General features: G+C 43.3%; 1 protein-coding gene across 7 annotated transcripts in view; it reads right to left on the bottom strand.

Annotated features, from left to right (window-relative positions):
- SNRK (SNF related kinase) overlaps positions 1–23,475 on the bottom strand; it is a 160,576-nt gene that overhangs the window by 85,040 nt on the left and 52,061 nt on the right. For 2 of the 7 annotated variants that reach the window (XM_086366248.1, XM_086366254.1), the window contains exons 2-3: positions 931–1,039; positions 724–787 (exon numbers count right to left, since the gene is read on the bottom strand). In XM_086366248.1, the coding sequence (XP_086222374.1) occupies positions 724–787; positions 931–1,003 (137 nt within the window). In that variant the 5' untranslated portion in view covers positions 1,004–1,039. Of the gene's footprint in view, positions 1–723; positions 788–930; positions 1,043–23,475 lie in introns of those variants that run through there. The other 5 variants (XM_086366249.1, XM_086366253.1, XM_086366250.1 and 2 more) reach the window with 4 other exon arrangements.

Below are 23,475 nucleotides of genomic sequence, written 5' to 3'. Positions count from 1 at the left end.
AGGGAATATATGTATAAATATAGCTGATTCACTTTGCTTTTTAGCAGAAAACACTGTAAAGCAATTATACTCCCAATTTTTTTAAAAAAAGCAAAAATAAAATAATTAGAACAGTCTTGCTATATAAAAAGTATCTAATAAAGGCTTTTTTTTTTTTTTTTTCTTGCCACCCCGAACCCCCACCCAGTGGTGCACCCTGAGGGGATTCAGGATTGAGAAAAACGGGATACTGGCTCAAGTAGTTAAGGTGCATGCTGTTGTTCAGTCGCTAAGTTGTGTCCGATCCTTTGTGACCCCATGGATTGCCACACACCAGGCTTCCCTGTCCTTCACTATCTCCTGGAGTTTGCTTAAACTCATGTCCATTGAGTTGGTGATTCCATCCAAGTGGGGGACGGGGGTTAAAGGAGGACTCCAAGTTACCCTAACACTGTGGCATGGGGTGATGTCACTGGCTGGGAAAGCCTTGGGCTATGGGCCTCTGCCCCTCAGGCCTGAGTCGAGGCCCCAACTCTGGGATAACACTGGCTTACTGGCTTACAAAGACCTTCAAAGAATCATCTCACTTTGACACACATTCTAACTCTAGCAGTATGTTCAGCAGGAGCTTATGGAATTCATTCCTTTGTTGCTGGAAAACAGTGGCGAGGCCTTGCACTTTTCTCCTTAGGGAGGTATCACTATTCAGGGAACCCCATAGCCAAGTAAAGGGTAAAAAAATACCATTCTAATGGTCTCCCAAGGGAATTCCAGTGGTTGAAGACCTCCACCACCAGGTCTGTAGCCCCTGAAATAGAACAGTCGTCACAAAACAATGTCTTAATAGATAAGCCCTTGGAAAATATGTAACTCAGGTTTTGAATAAATTCTATACAGAAAATGAGACACAAGAATAGAAAAACAATAAATAAAAAAGGAACAAAATAATACCTTGGTTTAAATAAAGTGGGCTTGAATTCTCTTCCAGAGAAAGGGCTGCAGTCCTGGCCACGTGGTGAATCATTTATTCATCTCCAGTGTTTCTTGGGAAGCTGGAGTGCTGCTGGCAAGAACATGACCCATTTTCAGTGCCACACCATCAATGTGGAAACATGATCTGATTATTCTTAGGCAATATTTTTAAATATTCAAGTATAAATTAATATATGAGTACTTAACTTTGAATTTAAGCAAATGTGTTCATTGTTAACGAGAACCCCCTTCTTCAGTCTGCCCTGGGGCTTTCTCTAACCCAGACTGCTTTTTTAATGTTAGGTCTTTTTATGGACCTGTAAGAAGCTTTAATTAGATACACAGCACTCCACACAAATGACAAGATGGAGCACGCGGGCTTGGATTACACTCTCTGTGATTCAGATCTCCGAAATAACATAATGCCACTGATTTAGGGAAGTTGCTGTTTATTGGAAGGCAACCAGGGAGATGCTACAAATTAGGTTAAGATGTGAAAAGCAAGCCGATTCATGAAAAGAACTGCCAATTTCATCTTGGGACTACCCCCCAAAGCAGCATGTATAACAAGGTTATATCATCTCTAGATATTGTTAATTTTCATAATATAAAAGCATTTCAAATATATTGAAAACAGAGACTGAGGATTCACGTATGGTTCAGTTTTGAGTTGTGACATTTAATTTTATGATTTCCTTTTGCGTATTTAATTAGTCATTTTGTACATTGATACTTGGGCATGTCTGAATCCTGGCTTCATTCCAGTAGGACCAAAATAATACTTCACTGGAATGGCCTGAAGAGTTTCTCAAAGAGTTTCCCTCACTACCCACTTGGCATCCGTTAGCATCCCTAATTCTTTTAGCTCAGATGTTTGTTAAGGCCTGTGCATATGTGTGCATGCGTGTGTGTGTGTGTGTGTGCGTGTGTAATATATTCTTGACAGTTGCAAGGAAGGACAGAAAATGCCAGCCCTTAATTCTGCTTCTTTGCAACCTGTGAACCGGGAAACACGGCAGACACTGCCTAGCATTGACCACCTGCCCCACCACTAAGAGTTATATGCCCTTGTGGGCAGACCGCTTAACTTTCCATCTGTTTCCTCTGTAAAATGGGAAAGATGGTGATGATAATGATACCTTTCTTATAAGGTATGTGTAAGGCAGCTGTTCTCCAAGTGTGCCTCCTGGACCAGCAGCAGCAGCTTCTCCTGGTAACTAGACTGAAATGCAAATTCTCCAGCTCTACTCCAGACCTCCTAAATTAGAAACTTGGTGGTTTCTCTGTTTTAAGAAGACTTCCAAGTGAATCTGACACAGGTGAGAGTCTGAGAACCACTATAGATGGGATTAAGGGGGTTTATGTTAGTTGTCCAGTCATGTCCAACTCTTTGAGATACCATGGACTGTAGCCCGCCAGGCTCCTCTCTCCGTGGAATTCTCCAGGCAAGAATACTGGAGGATCTTCCCAACCCAGGGATCAAACCCAGGTCTCCTGCATTGCAGGCAGATTCTTTTACTGTCTGAGCCACCAGGGAAGTATTAAAATAGTGCTGGCACATGGTAAGTAGTATATTAGTGGATTTTTTTTTAATTAGTGCAATATGATGTTGCCAAGATACAGTTTAATTCAGGCCACAGGAAGGATGCCCATATTCCTCCAACGAATAAATTCTTAATGCTTAATCTTTTGTCCAAAGACTTTTAACACTGCCTGCCAAACACTTCATGATCTGGCCCCTGCCTTCCTTTCCTGCTCTTTATCTCCAAGTAAACTGTATCTGCAACCTTCCCAGTTTTCAAAAGGGAATTTCTTTCTCATACCTCCAAGCCTTTGCCCATTCTGTTCCCTCTACCTGGAAATGTCAGCCACCCCTTTTCTCCACTCCCTATACCTGGCAATTTCCTGAATCTTCCTACTTACCTTCAAAACCTCAAGTGTCCAGGCTCATCTGTGGCACCCCCAATCCTGCCCAGTCAGAGCCAGGCCTTCTCTGAACCCATACCTCCTTGCACATAAATATTTATTATAGGTTTCATAACTGTTAACTGTTCCATTTTCTCCCTTTGGCTCTTAAACTCCTGGAGGACAAGGATTTCATTTTATTCAAATTTCTATTCATGCAGCTTAGCAATAATGTAGCAAGTAGGCAGCCCAAGTGCTTAAACTTCGGGCATTTTTTTTTTTCAGAACATTGTTTTTGGTTTTTTTGTGTGGGGGGCTGTATCTTGTGGCTTGTGGAATATTAGTTCCCCAACCAGGAATTGAACCCAGGCCATTAGCAGTGACGGAGAAGGCAATGGCACCCCACTTCAGTACTCTTGCCTGGAAAATCCCATGGACGGAGGCACCTGGTAGGCTGCAGTCCATGGGGTCGCTAAGAGTCAGACACAACCGAGCGACTTCCCTTTCACTTTTCACTTTCATGCACTGGAGAAGGAAATGGCAACCCACTCCAGTGTTCTTGCTGGAGAATCCCAGGGATGGGGTAGCCTGGTGGGCTGCCGTCTATGGGGTGGCACAGAGTCGGACACGACTGAAGTGACTTAGCAGCAGTAGCAGCATTAGCAGTGAAACCGCAGAGTCTTAATTACTGGACCACCAAGGAATTCCCAAAAACATTTTAAAATTGGAAGATTTAATTTTTTAAATAGTTTTACTGAAGTATGATCTGCATACCATAAACCTCACCATTAATACATGGTTATTCAATGTGTGTGTGTGTGTGTGTGCATGCTCAGTTGCTCAGTTCAGTTCAGTTGCTCAGTTGTGTCCAGCTCTTTGTGACCCCATGGACTGCAGCACACCAGGCTTCCCTGTCCATCGCCAACTCCTGGAGCCTCCTCGATCTCATGTCTATTGGTCGGTGATGCCATCCAACCACCTCATCCTCTGTCATCCCCTTCTCCTCCTGCCCTCAATCTTTCCCAGCATCAGGGTCTTTTCCAATGAGACAGTTCTTCACATCACATGGCCAAAGTATTGGAGTTTCAGCTTCAGCATCAGTCCTTCCAATGAATATTCAGGACTGATTTCCTTTAGGATGGACTGGTTGGATCTCCTGCCAGTACAAGGGACTCTCAGGAGTCTTTTCCAACACCACAGTTCAAAAGCATCAGTTCTTCAGTGCTCAACTTTATGGTCCAACTCTCACATCCATACATGACTACTGGAAAAACCAAAGCTTTGACTAGACAGATCTTTGTTGGCAAAGTAAAGTTTCTGCTTTTTAATATGCTGTCTAGGTTCGTCATAACTTTTCTTCCAAGGAGCAAGCATCTTTAAACTTCATGGCTGCAATTACCATCTGCAGTGATTTTGGAGCCCAAGGAAATAAAATGTCACTGTTTCCATTATTTCCCCATCTATTTGCCATGAAGTGATGGGACCGGATGCCATGATCTTCATTTTCTGAATGTTAAGGTTTAAGCCAACTTTTTCATTCTCCTCTTTCATTTTCATCAAAAGGCTCATTAGTTATTCTTTGCTTTCTGCCATAAGGATGGTGTCACCTGCATATCTGAGATTATTGATATTTCTCCCAGAAATCTTGATTCCAGCTTGTGCTTCAGCCAGCCCAGCATTTCTCATGATGTACTCTGCATAGAAGTTAAATAAGCAGGGTGACAATATACAGCCTTGACGTACTCCTTTCCCGATTTGGAACCAGTCTGTTGTTCCATGTCCAGTTCTAACTGTTGCTTCTTGATCTGCATACAGATTTCTCAGGAGGCAGGTCAGGTGGTCTGGTATTCCCATCTCTTGAAGAATTTTCCACAGTTTGCTGTGATCCACACAGTCAAAGGCTCTGGAATACTCAATAAAGCAGAAGTAGATGTTTTTTCTGGAATTCTCTTGCTTTTTCGATGATCCAATGGATGTTGGATATTTGATCTCTGGTTCCTCTGCCTTTTCTAAATCCAGCTTGAACAAACACCTGGAAGTTCACGGTTCACATACTATTGAAACCTGACTTGGAGAATTTTGAGCATGACAGTTTCTCAGTAGTATCCAAGTCTTTGCAATCCCATAGATGATAGCCCAGCACGCTCCTTTGTCCATGGTGTTCTCCAGGCAAGAATACCGGAGTGGGTTGCCATTTCCTCCTCCAGGTAATTCAGTGGTTTTTAGTAAATTTAAAAAGTTATGAAACTGTCACCTGATCTGCCCCTGATAGCTTATGGTGAACGATGTCAGATTTGTGATCTCCGAAGAAGATGTAGCTTCCGGACCAGGGACCAGACTTGATCACTCAAGAGCTTTTATGTAGCAGAGTTTTATTAAAGTATAAAAGGGGACAAAGAAAGCTTCTGACATAGACATCAGAAGGGGGACAGAGTGCCCCCACTCACTAGTCTTAGCGAGGCCCTATATACTTTTACCAGACCCACTCCCACAACATACACCTAACAATAGAAAGGTCTTACCAGACGCACTCCCGCAGTGTACCTCAAGATAACAAGATTAGTCAGAAGGTTCTTGTTAAGGAGAAACATGTCTTCAAGCAAGATACACTGTTATATTGACTAAGACAAAGCAATGTAGAAAAAAAAAAAAATGTTCGTCCTTTTCCCCTTGATGCCCCAGACCCCTTTCTCTTTCTCTAGGGCTCCAGACCCCTTTCTCCTCCTTGGGGACCCTGGACTTCTTATCAACCTACCTAGGAATAGACTCTCTCACCCCAATATTTCCATCACTCCCCAAAAGTTTCCCTCTGTCCATGAACAGTCAGTCACAATACAATTTCCATCTCTTGGCCACCAATGATTTGTTTTCCATCTCAGTGGTGTCCGACTCTTTGCGACCCCATGGACTGTGTAGCCCACCAGGCTCCTCCATCCATGGGATTCTCCAGGCAAGAATACTGGAGTGGGTTGTCATTTCCTTCTCTGGGGGATCTTCCTGACCCAGGGATCAAACTGAGGTCTCCCGCATTGTAGGCAGACGCTTTAACCTCTGAGCCACCAAGGAAGCCCTTTCTACAAAGTCACTTAAATGAAATCTCAGTCTTTTGTGTCTGGCTTCTTTCACTGAGCATGTTTATCTATGATGCAGCTATATAAACAGTTCTTTTTTTTGCTGCTGAATAGTATTCTATTATATACACTGCTGCTGCTGCTGCTAAGTCACTTCAGGCGTGTCCAACTCTGTGCAATCCCATAGACGGCAGCCCATCAGGCTCCGCTGTCCCTGGGATTCTCCAGGCAAGAACACTGGAGTGGGTTGCCATTTCCTTCTCCAATGCATGAAAATGAAAAGTGAAAGCGAAGTTGCTCAGTCATGTCCGACTCTTTGTGACTCCATGGACTGCAGCCTACCAGGCTCCTCCATCCATGGGATTCTCCAGGCAAGAGTACTGGAGTGGGGTGCCATTGCCTTCTCCAATTATATACACTAGACCTTCTTTATCCATTTACCAGGTGATGAACATTTCACTTATTTTCAGATTTTTGCTATTATGGATAATGTTGTTGTGAATATTTACCTAAGCTCTTAATGGGGATATGCTGTCATTTTTCTGCTGCTGCTGCTGCTAAGTGGCTTCAGTCGTGTCCGACTCTGTGCGACCCCATAGACAGCAGCCCACCAGGCTCCCCCATCCTTGGGATTCTCCAAGCAAGAACACTAGAGTGGGTTGCCATTTCCTTCTCCAATGCATGAAAGTGAAAAGTGAAAGTGAAGTCGCTCAGCCCACCAGGCTCCTCCATCCATGGGATTTTCCAGGCAAGAGTACTGGAGTTACGTTTAACATTATAAGGAACTAACAAATTGTTTTCTGAAGTGACTGTTCCACATTTTACATTCCCAGCAGCAATGTATGAGGGTTCTTATTTCTCCTCATCTGTACCAACACTTGGCATCATTAGACTTTCAGATGATCTTTATTCTAATAAATGTATAGTGGTATCTCCTGTGATATTGATTTGCATTTCCCTAATGACTAGTGATGTTGATCATCTTTTAATATTATTTTTAGCCACACAAATATCTTCTTTGTTGAAGTATCTATTCAAAACTGTTGCCAATTTTTAACTGGGTCACTTGCCTTATTGAGTTATAAGAATTTTTTATCTATTTCAGATACAGGTCCTTAATAAGATATATGATTTGCAAATATTTTCTCCCAGGCTGCGGTGTGTATTTTCTTCTTTTAAATGATATCTTTGGAAGTGCCAAGATTTTTTATTTCAATGAATTACAATTTAGAAAATTTTTCTTTTATGAATTGTGTTTTTGGTATCATATCTAAGAAAATTTTGCCTGAATCAAAGTCACAAAGATTTTTTCCTATGGGTTTTTTTTCAGGTTTTATAGTTTTCAATTTAACATTTAATCTGTAATTGATTTTGAATTAGTTTTTACACATGATATAAATTTTCTAATTTATTTATCTTTTGCATATGGATAGCCAATTGTCCCCAAACCATTTGTTAAAAAGAGTATCTTTTCCTAGTTGAATTCCCTCGGCACTTTTGTTCAAAATCAATTTACCACAAACATAAGGATTTTCTAGACTTTCTATTGATTTCCACTGATATACATCTATCATTACACCATTGTAACATAGTCTTGACAACTATTATTTTATAATAAGTTTTGAAAATGACTGAAACAGTACCCCAACTGTGTTGTTCATTTTCAAAATTGTTTTGCTATTCTGGTGTATGGCATTTCCATATAAATCTTATGGTCAACTTGTCAATTTAGACCACCAAAAAACTGGTTTTGGACTTTGATCTGAATTGTATATATAATTCAGTTTGGGGAGAGCTGCCATTTTAACAGTAGTGACTCTTTCAATTCATGAAAATGGTATATATCCCATTTAGATCTTTTAAAGTTTAGTGAGCTGTGTTTTACAATCTTTAACTCTCATACATTTTTTGTTATATTTCTGTTAAGTATTTTATTCCTTTAAGTGTGCTATATTGTAAATGGCATTGTTCTTCTTCATTTCATTCTTAGATTGTCCATTATCAGTATGTAGAAATACTGGTTTTTGTATCCTCTGACATTCTCATTTATTAGTTTTAATTGGTTTTTAAGATTCACTAGGATTTTCCAGATACAGGATCAAATCATATGCAAACAAACACAGTTTTATGTAATATTTCTTCATCTTCAACCTGAATACATTTCCTCTATTTTCCTTATCTGGGCTAGAACATCCAGTATGCTATTAAACAGAAGTATTGAGAATGGACATCCTTGCTTTCTTCTTAAACCTATGGAAGACACCTTTAGATTTATCACTAGTAAGTCTGATGTTTGCTGTAGGTTTTTTCTTAGACTCTTTTTTACCTGCCTGAAGAAATTCCCTTATATTTGGAGTTTGAGAGTTTTATCATGAATAAGTGTTGAATTCTGACAACTGCTTTTTCTACATATATTAACATGACCAAGTATGTTCTTCCCTTTATTATATTAATATGACATATTGCCTTAATTTTCCAGATGCTAACTCTACCTGGTTAAAAGACGTTTGCTCCTTGGAAGAAAAGCTATGACCAACCTAGACAGCATATTAAAAAGCAGAGACATTACTTTGCTGGCAAAGGTCCATCTAGTCATAGTTATGGTTTTTCCAGTGGTCATGTATGGATGTGAGAGTTGGATCATAAAGAAAGCTGAGCGTCAAAGAATTGATGCTTTTGAACTGTGATGTTTCAGAAGATTTTTGAGAGTCCCTTGGACTGCAAGAAGTTCAAACCAGTCAATCCTAAAGGAAATCAGTCCTGAATATTCATTGGAAGGACTTCTGCTGCAGCTGAAACTCCAATACTTTGGCCACCTGATGTAAAGAGCTGACTCATTAGAGAAGACCCTGATGCTGGGAAAGATTGAAGGCAGGAGGAGAAGCGGACAATAGAAGATGAGATGGTGGGATGGCATCACCGACTCAATGAACATGAATTTGAGCAGGCTCTGACAGATGGTAATGGTCAGGGAAGCCTGGTGTGCTGCAGTCCACGGGATCGCAAAGAGTCAGACACAACTGAGCGACTGAACAAGTTCCCAAGATAAATCTCACTGGGTCATTTTTTGTTACTGGATTTGATTTCTGTGTTTACGCTCACGTTGTACATTTGGCCTCAGTGAACTTGGAAGTAAATACATTCCCAGAGCCTGTAGATAAGAGCCGTGTCCAGCTGACACCTTCATTTAAGCCTGTGAGACACTAAGGCAAGAACCCAGTCGAGTCTACCTGGACTTCTGACTGACACAAGTCTTGAGTTCTAAGCTGCGAAGTTTCTGGTAATCTGTTTCATACCAATAGAAAACTGCAGTCCACGGGGTCGCTAAGAGTCGGACACGGCTGAGTGACTTCACTTTCACTTTTCCCTTTCATGCACTGGAGAAGGAAATGGCAACCCACTCCAGTGTTCTTGCCTGGAGAATCCCAGGGACGGCAGGGCCTGGTGGGCTGCCATCTATGGGGTCGCACAGAGTTGGACACGACTGAAGCAACTTAGCAGCAGCGGCAGCAGCAGCAATAGAAAACTAATACACCAACTTCATCCAGTTTTCCTCTGCTATAGAAGACCTGCCTCATGGCAGAGTTAATTTTGAAAAAAAAAATCAAAATAAATGAAGATTTCTGGTTTCTCTTGACAAAATGGGAAGACTGCAATTTGAGATTTGAATTTCTCACATGTCAAACAATCGGCAAGAGCAGAGCAGTGACTCTCCCCATACTCCTTGCTGGCCCGGGTCTGGGTCCTCCAGTCTGTCAGCCCTCACCCTTCACCCTAGGCCTACATCTCCAACTGCATGCCTGGCCCTGGGACATCTGAATCAGTAGCCACCCTGATCAGCACATGCCCAGCCTGTAGTATGTGTTCAGTAATTATCTGTTGAAGGAGTGAATCAAACCCCAAAACAGGCAACATGCAGGGGAATCTGACAGAAGAGCACATGAATGGATATCTGGCACCACTGAATGGACATAAGGCCGAGGGTGCCATAACCTCAGTGCACTCTGGAGGGGTCAAACTCGTGGACCCACAGAGCCTGTCCACCTGAAAGAGATTTCCTGGAAATCCCATCAACCTTCACTTATACTGCATTTGCCAAAAGTATATCATATAAACAGTCCTAGTTCCAAAGCAGGTCAGGAAATGTTTTCATCTTGTCCCATGTCACCACAGCCCCAACAAGGATGTCAGGGCTCCAGTAAGAGAAAAGGAGGAATACTGGTTAAGTGACCAGCAGTTTCAACACCCAGATCATAGAAAAGAACAAGACCAGCACCTCTGAAGCCCTCTTGTGCCCCTTCCCTGTCAGTGTTTTCCCAAAGAATATCCACTCTTGAAACATAGTGTTTCCTCCTTTTCAGCTTCATCTAAATAGATTCAGACAAGGAATTCCTGGGTGGCCCAGTGGTTAAGACTCCACACCTTTCCTGCCAAAGGCCCAGGATCCATCCCTGGTCAGGGAACTAAGTTCCCACAAGCCATGTGGCATGGCCGAAATAAATAATGAAATCTAACAAGAGACTTATTAATTAGCCTTGAGGAAACCAAGACTATCGGTGAGGGAATTAATCCACCGCTCCTCCTTGAGTTGGTTCTCATTAATTACTCATCTGCCCTTCAACAATGAACAGTCAGGGAAAATGACCAGTGAGTATACCAAGTAGTCTTTACTGGGGAGAAATGAAAAATATTTAAAAAATCAGACCCACGTGACCACTAAATGTCTGGACACAGAATGGACGGCAATAGTGTTGGCCAGAGAAGGGTCTTCAGGCCCCACTCTCCAGTGTAAGGAGGCCTTCGGCAGGGCAGGTGAGCTGCTCAGAGAGGAGGCAGGATGACCAAGGCAGCAGGACTCCGAGGCTCCAGGAACCAGATCTGTATCAGTCAGTGAGAGTAAGCTCAGTGTCCCCACCTCACCACAGAGTGCTAGCTGAAGGTTAGCACTTTGTTGTTCAATTGCTAAGTGGTGTCCGACTCTTTGTGACCCCACGGACTGCAGCATGCCAGGGTCCTCCGTCCTCCACTACTTCCTCGAGTTTTCTCAAATTCATCTCCATTGAGTCAGTGATGCTCTTCAACATCTCATCTTCTGCTGCCCGCTTCTCCTTTGCCCTCAATCTTTCCCAGCATCAGGCTCCTTTCCAATGAGTGCTCTTCACATCAGGTGGCAAAGAATCAGAGCTTCAGCATCAGCCCTTCCAGTGAATAGTCAGGGTTGATTTCCTTTAGGATTGACTGGTTTGATCTTCCTGTCCAAGGAACTCTCAAGAGTCTTCTCCAGCACAACAATTTGAAAGTATCAGTTCTTCAGCGCTCAGCCTTCTTTATGGTCCAACTCTCACATCCGTACGTAACTATTGGAAAAACCATACCTTTGACTATATGGACCTTTGTTGGCAAAGTGATGTCTCTTTTGCCAAAAGAGTGTGAAGGTTGGGTGGCTTCTGGTGAAACTATGGCCACAAAATATCCTGGGCATCATATGGAATCACTACAGTTCAAATGCAGTATCTCTTTATGAAGGTGAAACTGATCTGTCTCCTCACACATGGGAGCAGACACAATACTTGGCAGCAGGGACCCCAGCCCTGGAGTTGGCATCTGGTAATTGAACGGAGCCAAGCTGAACCATCATGGATGTCAAAACGGCTAACACTTATTTCCTTAAGGTGGTCTTGCAGATAAAGCTTTCCTCATTTCCAGCTCACAATTCTTTTTAGCTGTCCCACCCCACTTCCAAATCAAGGAGAGTTAGATTTCATATAAAAATAAAAAAAGTAAAAGCAGAATAGGGAAAGTTGCTTCAGGACTTAAAACCATTCTTCCAGAAATAGAAGCCCTAGATTCACTTCCAAACCCCAGTCCCTTGACAGGCTTGACTGCAGAGACCAGCAAAGTGACTCGCTCACTTCCCAGCCTCCCTTGCCCTCGCAAGAGATGGCCATATGATCCAGTCTGGCCAGTAAGACCTGGGTGGAATTCAGCTGGAGGTGGGGGTGGTATGGGGAAAGCTATTGCTTTTCTGATACAAAAGGACAGCTGCAGCTGGCTCTGGCCTTCCCCTTTCTTCCTGTCCTGACAGTGGGCGTGATGCCCGGAACAGGAGCTGCCATCTTGCAACCATGAAGGGGAGGCCAAGAGAATCAGCGACGCTGGCTCTGGACCTCATGAGCTGCTGAACAAATGCTAACAGCTGCCTGCTCCAGACTTTTTGTACTGTGAAAAAAATTGAAAACTGTGTTCTTTATGCTTACTTATAGCAGGGAAAGCATTTCTAACTGACACAACTCTTATAAATCATTACTTGTCATAAATAGGCCAGAGAAGATGTCCCAAGTTACTACGGGGGAAAGTAGCTTTGGATGCTTGCTCTCAAAGCAAATAGGTATCCATTCCCACTAGGGTCAAGTCAAAACACATAGAAGCCAACTGGAAAGGGCTGGCCAAGGAGGGGATAATATGAGCAGCAAAAAACAGTGATTACAGTGGATTAAAATACATTAAAAATGAAGAAAGGGAAATAACCAAGCATGTATCCTGCCTTCCTTGTTTGAACTGAATTTCAGAGAAACCAAAGACGTGCTGTTGCTCAGTTGCTGCTCAGATACTCAGTCATGTCTGACTCTTTGCAACCCTATGGACTATAGCCTGCCAGGCTCCTCTGTCCATGGTATTTCCCAGGCAAGAACACTGGAGTGGGTTGCCATTTCCTCCTCTAGGGGATCTTCCTGTCCCAGGGATCAAACCCATGTCTCTTAGGTCTCCTGCACTGGCAGGCAGGATCTTCACCACTAGCACCATCTGGGAGGCCTGAAGAGATGACAAGGAGAAGAATTCCAGCTGACAGAGACAGAAAGAAGGTCAGAATTAGAAAACCACTGCTTTGGAATACGTGTTGAAATAAAGAATCTAGGCAACAACCATCAATAACTTAAGTAGGGACTTCCCCTGGTGGCTAAGACTTTTCGCTCCCAGTGCAGGGGGCCTGGGTTTGATCCCTGGTCAGGGAACTCTTTCCCACATGCCACAGCTCATGCCACAACCAAAAGATGCCACATGCTGCAACTAAGACCTGGAGCAGCCGAATGAATGAGTGAACGAATGAGTAAGATCAGATCAAAGGGTGACAGGGAATTTTGGATGGACCATGCTGATAATACCTGAGCCCAAATTCATCAATTTTCACATCTCCAAAAATGGGACAATCAGGCTTGTGATGTAATACACCAGAAAGTACATAGCATCTTCTGTGAAGTTTTCTAGAAAAAACAACAACAAAAATACCAACTCTAATCCAGTTTATAGGAAACAGAAGCACAAGTTAAATGACACCAGGAGGAAACCACTGACCAAGTCCAGAATGTAGGCTATTCCAGTAGACAAATGACTCATTTCTCCCCCTCCTCAAGGGAATGGCCCTAGAAGAAAATGGGGATTTTTACAGCTGAGTGAAACAACTGTAAAAATACGAGTTACTTAGGAAAATATGGTACATTATGAGTATTACTTCCCATGATAATGGCATTGTGGTTATATATTTTAAAAAAGTTATTCTCTGATAGAATACCTACTGAAATATTTATGGATGAAATGTAATAATGCCTGGAGTTTGCTTTAAAAATATTCCAGCAACAGCCAAACAAATATTGTGTGTGGTGGAGCTGAGCGGAGAGTAGAGAAGAAACAGAATCAGGTGATTCCCCAAAGGGATGCATTGTAATTTCTCCTCCACTTAGATATGGTTGAACATTTTGTATAAAGTGTTTTTTTGAACTGATTACTTTAATTGGATTTTCCTGAATTCTAGATGCCAATAGCAACAGAAATGAGAAAGCAATTTAAAAAAAGAAAATCCTGTCAAAGTCCCTGAATTCTCGTTCTTTCCTTCATGATGTTATTTTCATACAAGCTAAAACAAATGCTACCATCCCAAAATGGAATATAAAGCAATGTCATGTGTCTGTACTTGAAAGCACAGTGTTTCTGAGGGTACTTAAGAGATGCAAGTCCTACCCACGGAGAAGGCAGTGGCACCCCACTCCAGTACTCTTGCCTGGAAAATCCATGGACAGAGGAGCCTGGTAGGCTGCAGTCCATGGGGTCGCTAAGAGTCAGACATGACTGAACGACTTCACTTTCACTTTTCACTTTCATGCATTGGAGAAGGAAATGGCAACCCACTCCAGTGTTCTTGCCTGGAGGATCCCAGGGATGGGAAAGCCTGGTGGGCTGCCGTCTATGGGGTCACACAGAGTCGGACACGACTAAAGCGACTTAGCAGCAGCAGCAGCAGTCCTACCCAACACCTGTGTTCTCATCCACCTGTGGTTTCCCAAGGCTGTTTCCCCTCTCTCCGCATGTGTTCCCAACTTAGCTTTTGTCACTGATGTCTAATAACTCCTTCATTCTTTTCCATCAGTCTGTGAGCCGTCCTCTCTCCCTCCCACTCTCAGTCAAGGACCAAGAATCAATTCCCATTACTCTCTATATACTAGGCTGATATTAACACATAGTGCATGCGTGCGAGTAGGTGCTCAATAAATATTTGGGGACTGTATGAACACAATCCAATCTGCTGTGTTTTATACCTGTGGAGTCTGACGTACCAAGGGTTGAAGTTTCTAGGCTAGGACTACATTTCAGAATCAGAACTGTTCCTGAGAACTTACACCTTCTCACTCCTAACCCAAGGCTACTTCTGAATGTCAGGGTTGATTCTAGAAGTCTTCCTCATTATGAGCGGAGCCTCCCTCTACCCGTCCAATGAGCCATTTCCAATGTTCCCCAAACCCCAATTCTCACCACAAATTCATCATGTGCTCTGCTGTGACACTTCTGTATCTTTCCAGAAGACATTACCCAAATCTGTTGTAGGCAGAAAGGATTATAAGTAATTTTATAACAGACAACAAGGTGCTGTTTCTCATCACCACCACCACCACCACCGCCATTCATGAAATCCTCAGCACTCATGCTTTCAGAGCTAGGAACTCTTTGTTTCTTGAGTTTGGGCCCCAGCGTCATGGGGATATACTGTGGCACACATGGCAATCCACTCCTAACTGGAAATGACCAGTTTTCTCTGAGCCTTGCTCACCACTCTGAGCTAAGTCTTCGGCAAGAGGTTCACACTCAGGGAGTCCACCTGGCCCATCTTCAGGAAAGTCCTTTTGTTTCTCTGATACTCCCCAGAGTACAAACCACAGTGATGGAAAGCCACCCAGACATCTGTTTCTCAGCCTTGTTGCTTACTTCAATGTCACAACCTCTGACCCCACCCCTAACCCCTAACTAGATTGGGCAGAGTTTTTTATATATATATAATATATTAATATTATTAACACTTACAATATATTAATGTATTAAATATTAACATTATAATTTATAATATAAACCTATAATTTATATAATACACTAATATTTATAATATATTATAAATACACATTAATATATTAATATATTATTCCAAATCCTGAAAGATGATGCTGTGAAAGTGCTGCACTCAATATGCCAGCAAATTTGGAAAACTCAGCAGTGGCCACAGGACTGGAAAAGGTCAGTTTGCATTCCAATCCCAAAGAAAGGCAATGCCAAAGAATGCTCAAACTACCACACAATTGCACTCATCTCACATGCTAGTAAAGTAATGCTCAAAATTCTCCAAGCCAGACTTCAGCAATATGTCAACCATGAACTTCCTGATGTTCAAGCTGGTTTTAGAAAAAGCAGAGGAACCAGAGATCAAATTGCCAACATCCACTGATCTTAGAAAAAGCAAGAGAGTTCCAGAAAAACATCTATTTCTGCTTTATTGACTATGCCAAAGCCTTTGACTGTGTGGATCACAATAAAACTGTGGAAAATTCTGAAAGAGATGGGAATACCAGACCACCTGATCTGCCTCTTGAGAAATTTGTATGCAGGTCAGGAAGCAACAGTTAGAACTGGACATGGAACATCAGACTGGTTCCAAATAGGAAAAGGAGTTCGTCAAGGCTATATATTGTCACCCTGTTTATTTAACTTATATGCAGAGTACATCATGAGAAACGCTGGACTGGAAGAAATACAAGCTGGAATCAAGATTGCCAGGAGAAATATCAATAACCTCAGATATGCAGATGACACCACCCTTATGGCAGAAAGTGAAGAGGAACTCAAAAGCCTCTTGATGAAAGTGAAAGTGGAGAGTGAAAAAGTTGGCTGAAAGCTCAACATTCAGAAAACTAAGATCATGGCATCTGGTCCCACCACTTCATGGGAAATAGATGGGGAAACAGTGGAAACAGTGTCAGACTTTATTTTTCTGGGCTCCAAAATCACTGTAGATGGTGACTGCAGCCATGAAATTAAAAGACGCTTACTCCTTGGAAGGAAAGTTATGACCAACCTAGATAGCATATTCAAAAGCAGAGACACTACTTTGCCAACAAAGGTTCGTCTAGTCAAGGCTATGGTTTTTCCTGTGGTCATGAATGGATGTGAGAGTTGGACTGTGAAGAAGGCTGAGTGCCGAAGAATTGATGCTTTTGAACTGTGGTGTTGGAGAAGACTCTTGAGAGTCCCTTGGACTGCAAGGAGATCCAACCAGTCCATTCTGAAGGAGATCAGCCCTGGGATTTCTTTGGAAGGAATGATGCTAAAGCTGAAACTCCAGTACTTTGGCCACCTCATGCGAAGAGCTGACTCATTGGAAAAGACCCTGATGATGGGAGGGATTGGGGGCAGGAGGAGAAGGGGAAGACAGAGGATGAGATGGATGGATGGCATCACTGACTCGATGGACGTGAGTCTGAGTGAACTCCGGGAGTTGGTGATGGACAGGGAGGCCTGGCGTGCTGTGATTCATGGGGTCGCAAAGAGTCGGACATGACTGAGCAACTGATCTGATCTGATATTAATATAAATATATTTTATATATTGATATATATATATTTATTGACTTTATTTTTTTGTAGCTACCTGGGATTTCTTTTCAAATTGTAAACTTTTTATTTTGTACTGGGGTATAGCTGATTAACAATGCTATGGTAGTTTCAGGTGAACAGAGAAGGGAATCAGCCATACATATGCGTGTATCCATTCTTCCCCCAAACTGCCCCCCACCCAGGCTGGCAGGTAACACTGAGTAGAGTTCCATGCACTATACAATAGGTCCTGGCTGGTCATCCGTTTTGAATGCAGCAGTGTGTACATGTGGGTGGCCTTCTTTGTGTTCCCACAGCAAGTCACAGCTCACCTGCCATGGTTCTGCCAACACACTTTTATAGTTTCTGCTCACCGTCACTGTAGCTAACAAGCTCTGCCAAGGTAGAGACTCTTGTTCACCTTTGTTTCCCCAGCACCTTGCGCATGGTAAGCCCTCCACAAACACTTGCATCATGAATATACGCAGAATCCAACGAAAGGCTTTCAAAAGTCCAATGTTCAGCTATTGAGATTTTAAAACATTTGAGTTGTTAAGGCGTTCAAGAAACACCTTCTGTCCTCAAGGTTTAACTGAAACTTAATGCTGAAAAGGAAGGAATTACCTAGCTCTCACAAAGTGATGGAAAAACTGGACAGAAGTGGATGGGTTTTGCAGGTACCCACCACGTTCCTCTTTCGCTTCTCTTTCTCTCGAGCCACCACCTCTGAAGTGACCAGTGGAGGCTTCACTCTTCCTCGTCTTCCAGTCGTTTGTTCTGCCCTCTTTGCATAGAGACGACATGGAGGTGTGGGATAGTGGTAAAAGGGAAAAAACCGCTGGCAAAGCTGAGCCCTTCTTTCCGCTGCTTCCGCTCCCCCTTACAGCACACGGGGACCTGACTCACCAGGAAGATGACTAACGCTTGAGCCCTGATCAGTACTCACGGCCCGTCCCTGTGCCTGGACCTGGTTACTTAGTAGATCTCAATCTGCGATAATCCGCAATATGGGTTATTCATGACACTCCCCATACTTCCTAAATGGTAATCTCTCAGTCACTCAAGGTAATGGAGCACTGATATGAACTCAGAGCCCAAAAAAGACCAGAAAGTACCCAGATGCACACAAAGTGAAAACAGCCTTGTTTCGTTTACCATTCGGTGAATAATATCTAACTTCACATGAAATCAACCGAAAGGGCCTATTTCAGATTTCAGGACCAATGGTGGTCATAAACCAGGTAGAAAAACTCACTACACTAAACCAACTGAGGTTTACTGAACATGGACTGTCCTATGCCCAAATGTCTACACGCTCAGGACTGAATACTCAAATAACTTATTTTTACAAAGGAATCTTTCAACAGATTCACTCACTGTTAGTTCTGGTAGGAAAAATCAATCTCATGATCACTGTCATTGAATATTCAGTGCCCACAATAACCTGCTCCAGCTGAAAGGCTGTTTAGAAAAGGAAAGAAACCGGGGACTCCTGGGCCTACGACCACGTGTGGGGCTCAGAGCCAACAACCCTATCATCCTAAGCACTGTGAGCGTGGAAACTATACTCCGCGTCTTGCCTTCAAGGAGGTTACTGTTCCTTTGCTGCCAAGGTGTCAGAGGGTAAATGCCAATACACAGTACAGTCTGCAAGAGCACTGCTTTTAGAGACAGAGGAAGAAAGAACGTGTCCGTAGGTAGAGATGTATATTGCTTTCTGCTTCTGCAGTGCTCTCACATCCAGCAGTATTTCAACTCCATGAGGGCAAGTCATGTATTTTGTTCACCACTGCAGCTCTGGAATCTTGCACTGGTATCCAGCTCAGAAAAAGAGTTCAGTAAATATCTGCCACATAAATGAACCAATGGGGATACTGCGTCACATGTATTTGGGAAAAGAAAACTGAGAAGGGAACTGATTTCTGGGAGCTGGTGGTCATCAGCTCAGTGTTTATCTATATGACTCGTTACATTTAGCTGCTCATAAGACACAGACATACACCTGTCCTGGTGTTCCTCTAACAGTTTCTAGAAGTTTGGAAAATACAGGAACACCATTAAGCAACATACACGTGTAGAACTAAAAACCTGACTCGTGTCTAAAAAGCAGTATCTATTATTCACAAAATTATAAACATGAAAAACCTTTCTCAGGACTTTCCTGGCGGGCCAGTGGTAAAGACTCCACACTCCCAGTGCAGGGGGGACAGGTTCAATCCCTGCTTGGGGAACTAGATCCTCATGGCACAATTAAAACCCGCCACAGACAAAAAACAAAACAAACTTTCTTAGGAGTAGAAGCATGGGTAGAGTGTGGACTTTGATGTCTTTGACAGTGAAATAGCCTCCAAGTCCTTTTTTGATTACACTTTGCTTCTTCTTTGCTCTGAAAGCCATAGCAAACACCACTTAATGTTCTTGTATTAGTAGAGGACATAACAAGAAATTTATATAGGTCAGAGAATATTTTAAAACCCCAAACAGAAGAGCTGCTAATGAATTTAGTTGAGGGTGTCTTGCCACCAGAAAAAAAATGACAGACCTTTCCTAAACACCTTTGGCTATCTGCTCATCAAGAAAAGTCACACATTTTCTCTCTGTAAAAAGTGTCAAAAGACGGGGGTGGGGGGGGTGGGGGAGACTGCAGTTTCGTTCCTGAAGGGCTGAAGATTGGGACTGTTTTAAAATTCAATATATATTATAATAACCCTAGAGGACCATGGGAGAGCTCCACTCAGAGAAGGCGCTGAGGTCAATGTCTCTGAGTTGTATCAGAGAAGTTTTGCAGGATGCAGGCTGAAATGCTGAGGCCTGGGCACATCATTCTCACCCATGAGGCCAAAACCAAAAAGTTTCTGTGCTTTTTCCTTTTTCTTTCTTCTTTTTTTTAATAGTAGTTGATATACAACGTTGTTATTTTCCAGTGTACAGCAAAGTGATGCAGATTCTTTTCAGTTATAAGATACTGAGTATAGTTCCCTGTGCCATACACTTATTATAAGATATTGAATACAGAGCCCTGTGCTATACAGTAGGATGTCGCAGACACAACTCAGCAACTCAACTACCACCACCACAGTCTGGTTAAGTGACTTCAGATCCTGTCTGCGTGTCCCTTGCTCACCCCTGAACAGCCAAAAGGGGAGGCAACACGCACTGACTCTGGGTCTTGGATGGGCTGCCTTCTTGCCATCCAAGTACGGTCCAGGCCTCAGGTTGGCACTGGTATTCTGGAATAATGGGTGGATGATGTGAGGATCAAATGAGTGAACTCATGAAGAATGCTTAGAAGGTATGGCCAATGTTAGCTGCACTTGCACTAGGAAGTGAGCTTTAACACCTCTGGCGCAGCAGTTCTGATGCCAACACATAAGTGTTCAGTTCCAGACTGTGTGTGAAATCATCCTTGACACAAACAGACTAAACGTGAAGGTGTGATGGATCACGGGGCTGCGGCTATTTTGACATCTCTCCATAAGCAAGATCAGGGTGCCAGCGAGGTCAGGTGAGGGCTGTCTTCCGGGTGGCAGACTTGTCACTGTATCATCACACAGAGGAAGGGGCTAGAGAGCTCCCTGATCCTCTCTGATTAAGGGCACTGATCCCTCTCAAGAGGGCTCCACCCTCATTGCCTAATCACCTCACTAAGGTGCCACCTGCAAATATCATCACATGGGGCATTATGAGTTCAACATTGGAATTCTGAGGGGACATGAGCGTTTGGACACAGCAGCAGGGAGTCTGAGCTGTTTTTGTCCAGAACCCTGGGGAGTTCACCCTACAACGGATGAGGTATGAGGTTATATGGAAGACACAGTCTTTACCCTGCTCGGCCCCAAGTGCATGGTCTGGAGAGGCTACTTATTATTTCCTTTTTAAGGGCACAAATGAGGGACACATATCATATTGTGGGCACCCAGAGGGCCTTTCTTCCTTTCCTCCCTCTCCTCCTTCCTTCCTCTTCACCTCCCTTCTCATTCAACAAATATTCCTTGCATGCTGGACACAGCACCATGCAGTGCTCAGGCCGCATCTGTGAACAGGACATGGCCTTCTTCCCTCCAGGAGTCTGCCGCTGAGCGAGAAGAAAGGCTGTTCTTCAAATGGCCCCACCAATAACTACACAATGGTCAATCTGATCAGTGGTGTCATCAACTGGCATCATGGAGGATTTCCACAGGGAAGTAACATTTAAAATAGGTATGAATGATGGGCAGCTGTTCGGAGAAGGCAGAAAGACAAATCCAGGCAGAAGACACAGCCTGAGCAAAGGCCCTGAGGTAGGAAAAGGTGCTCGCATGGTCCGCTGTGGAGAGGAAGAGGTCCTTCATAAACTTTATGGAATGGATGAGTGAAATTCTCAGTTCACAGTGTAACTGAAGGGATATTTACTTAAAGAGAAAAGAATTCCCACTAACAAGGCTTGCCAGTAACACTCCAAAAATCCCTGGTGGCCCTCACTTTCCCAATCCCCATCAACAGAACTGTTCAGCATCACTTGGAGTCTCTTCTCCCTCCCTCCATGAGGTGACCCAGCCTATCACTGCCCAGACATCCCAGTCCCTCTGGTTGGCGTGGACAGTGCTCTGCCCCACTGGCATGAGCCAAGCTCCTAGCACGGTCAATTACACTCCGTCTACTGCTGGGCAGGTCCTCCTCAGCTGCACTGGGGTGGGGTGATCTGCTCTGGCTCCAGCCTCGGCTACGTGCATTTTGACAGCTCAGTCCAGTCACCCATTGAGTCTATCACAGAAGGACACGCCCTCTCTTCCTGCAGGGCTCTGCAGACCTGGAAGCTTCTTTACATGACTGCAGCAGTCATGTAAAGGGTCTCTTTACATGAGACCTTTTCTGAGGGTCTCTTGGTAGCCAGTGACCAAGAGCCAGCCAATTCTCCCAGCAAACTTTCGGGAGGCCATCAGGGGCTCACACGTTTGGCAGGAGGCTGGAGAATCAATCTTGGAGCTCCGGCAGGCTGGACAACAGAAAGGATGTGACCCGTGTGCTGCTGCTATAATGAGTGTGACCTCTACCTGCCCTGGCCTCACTGTATTTCTCATGCTCTCCTTAGTCTCTAGAAAGACTGACCTGGGCAGTGAAAAGATATTCTCCTTTGAAATGTAAATTGGTGCAGCCGCTATGGAAAACAATGTGGAGGTTTCTTGAAAAACTAGACTTTCCGTATGACACAACAATCCACTCCTGGGCCTATATTCAGAAAAGACAAAAACCCTAATTCAAAGAGACACATATACCTCAATGTTCATTGTCGCACTATGTACGATAGCCAAGTTATGGAAGCAATCTGTGTCCAAAGACAGATGAATGGGTAAAGAAGATGTGGTTCGTATACACAATGGAATATTAGCCATAAAAAGAACAAAATTTTGCCACTCGCAGCAACAGGGACCGACCTAGAGATGATCATACTAAATAAAATAAGTCAGAGAAAGTCAAATATATGATATCACTTCTTACATGTGGAATCTAAAAAATAATTCAAATGAACCCATTTACAAAACAAAGTAGACTCACAGACATAGAAAACAAATTTATGGTTACCAAAGGGGAAAGGCAGTGAGAAGGCGATAAATTAGGAGTTTGGGATTAACAGATCCATACCACTACTAGGAAATAGACAAGCAACAAGGATTCACTGTATAATACAGAGAACAATGTTCAATATCTTATAATAATCTATAATGGAAAATAATCTGAAAAACGTTATATATATATATATATATATAACTAACCGAATCACTTTGCTGTATACCTGAAACTAACGCAATATTGTAAATCATCCATATTTCAATTGAAAAAACAATCTTCTGCTTTGATTTCCAACTCTCAAGAGAAGTCCCCAGAAGTGACTGGGGTAAATTAGAACAGAAAGTTGGACGCAAGATGGCCTGAACTGTGACCTATGTCTACTACAATAATTTTATTTCCTCAGCCACCATCTAATGACTGCTTGATCTGAGCCAAACTCTGCACCCGGAGGTGAACAGGACTGTCTACTCACGATCAGGAAAGACAGCAGTGTACGTGCTGGAAGGGCCTCAGAGCATGTCTTTGCCAGATGCATAAAGGAAGGGGTGCTTAGTTCTGCGTGGGGAAGGCAGGGGTGGCTGATAAAGCTTGATGGTAGGAGTCACATGGGAGCGATATCTTGAAGGAGGGTTGTGCAACTGGCAGGCAGTTTAAAGGCATGTTTGGGCAGGAGATGAGAACATTCCAGGCAGGGAGAACAGCAGATGCCAAGGCTAGGAGGTGTGAAGTGGGCACAAGGTTTAGGGAGCTGTAAGTCATTCACTATTGCTGGAATCCCCACTTTGAATGAATTTTGGCGCAAAAATGAAGGCTGTTCAGACAGCGCTGGGACACGCCTGAGGCTTTGGATTTCATTCTCCAGGCTGACGCCGTCTAATATGTAGCCACTAACCATGTGTGGCAATTTCAGTTTCAGTTGGTTGAAATAAAATGCAATTAAGAATTTATTACACTCCCCACATTTCAAGTGCTCAATCGCCAAGTGTGGTTAGGGGTTACCACACTGGACAGTGCAGACAAAAAACACAGCCACCGTCACAGAACGTTCTGTTGAACAGTGCTGCCCCGGGCCGTGGGAAGCACACGGG

The sequence above is a fragment of the Bos grunniens genome, chromosome 22, assembly GCF_055505025.1.
Source record: "Bos grunniens cultivar Pamir isolate PY7600 chromosome 22, Bosgru_T2T1.0, whole genome shotgun sequence".
NCBI classification, from domain to species: Eukaryota; Metazoa; Chordata; class Mammalia; order Artiodactyla; family Bovidae; genus Bos; species Bos grunniens.
Note: the sequence above shows the minus strand (reverse complement) of the source record. Positions and strands in the feature narration are given on the sequence as shown.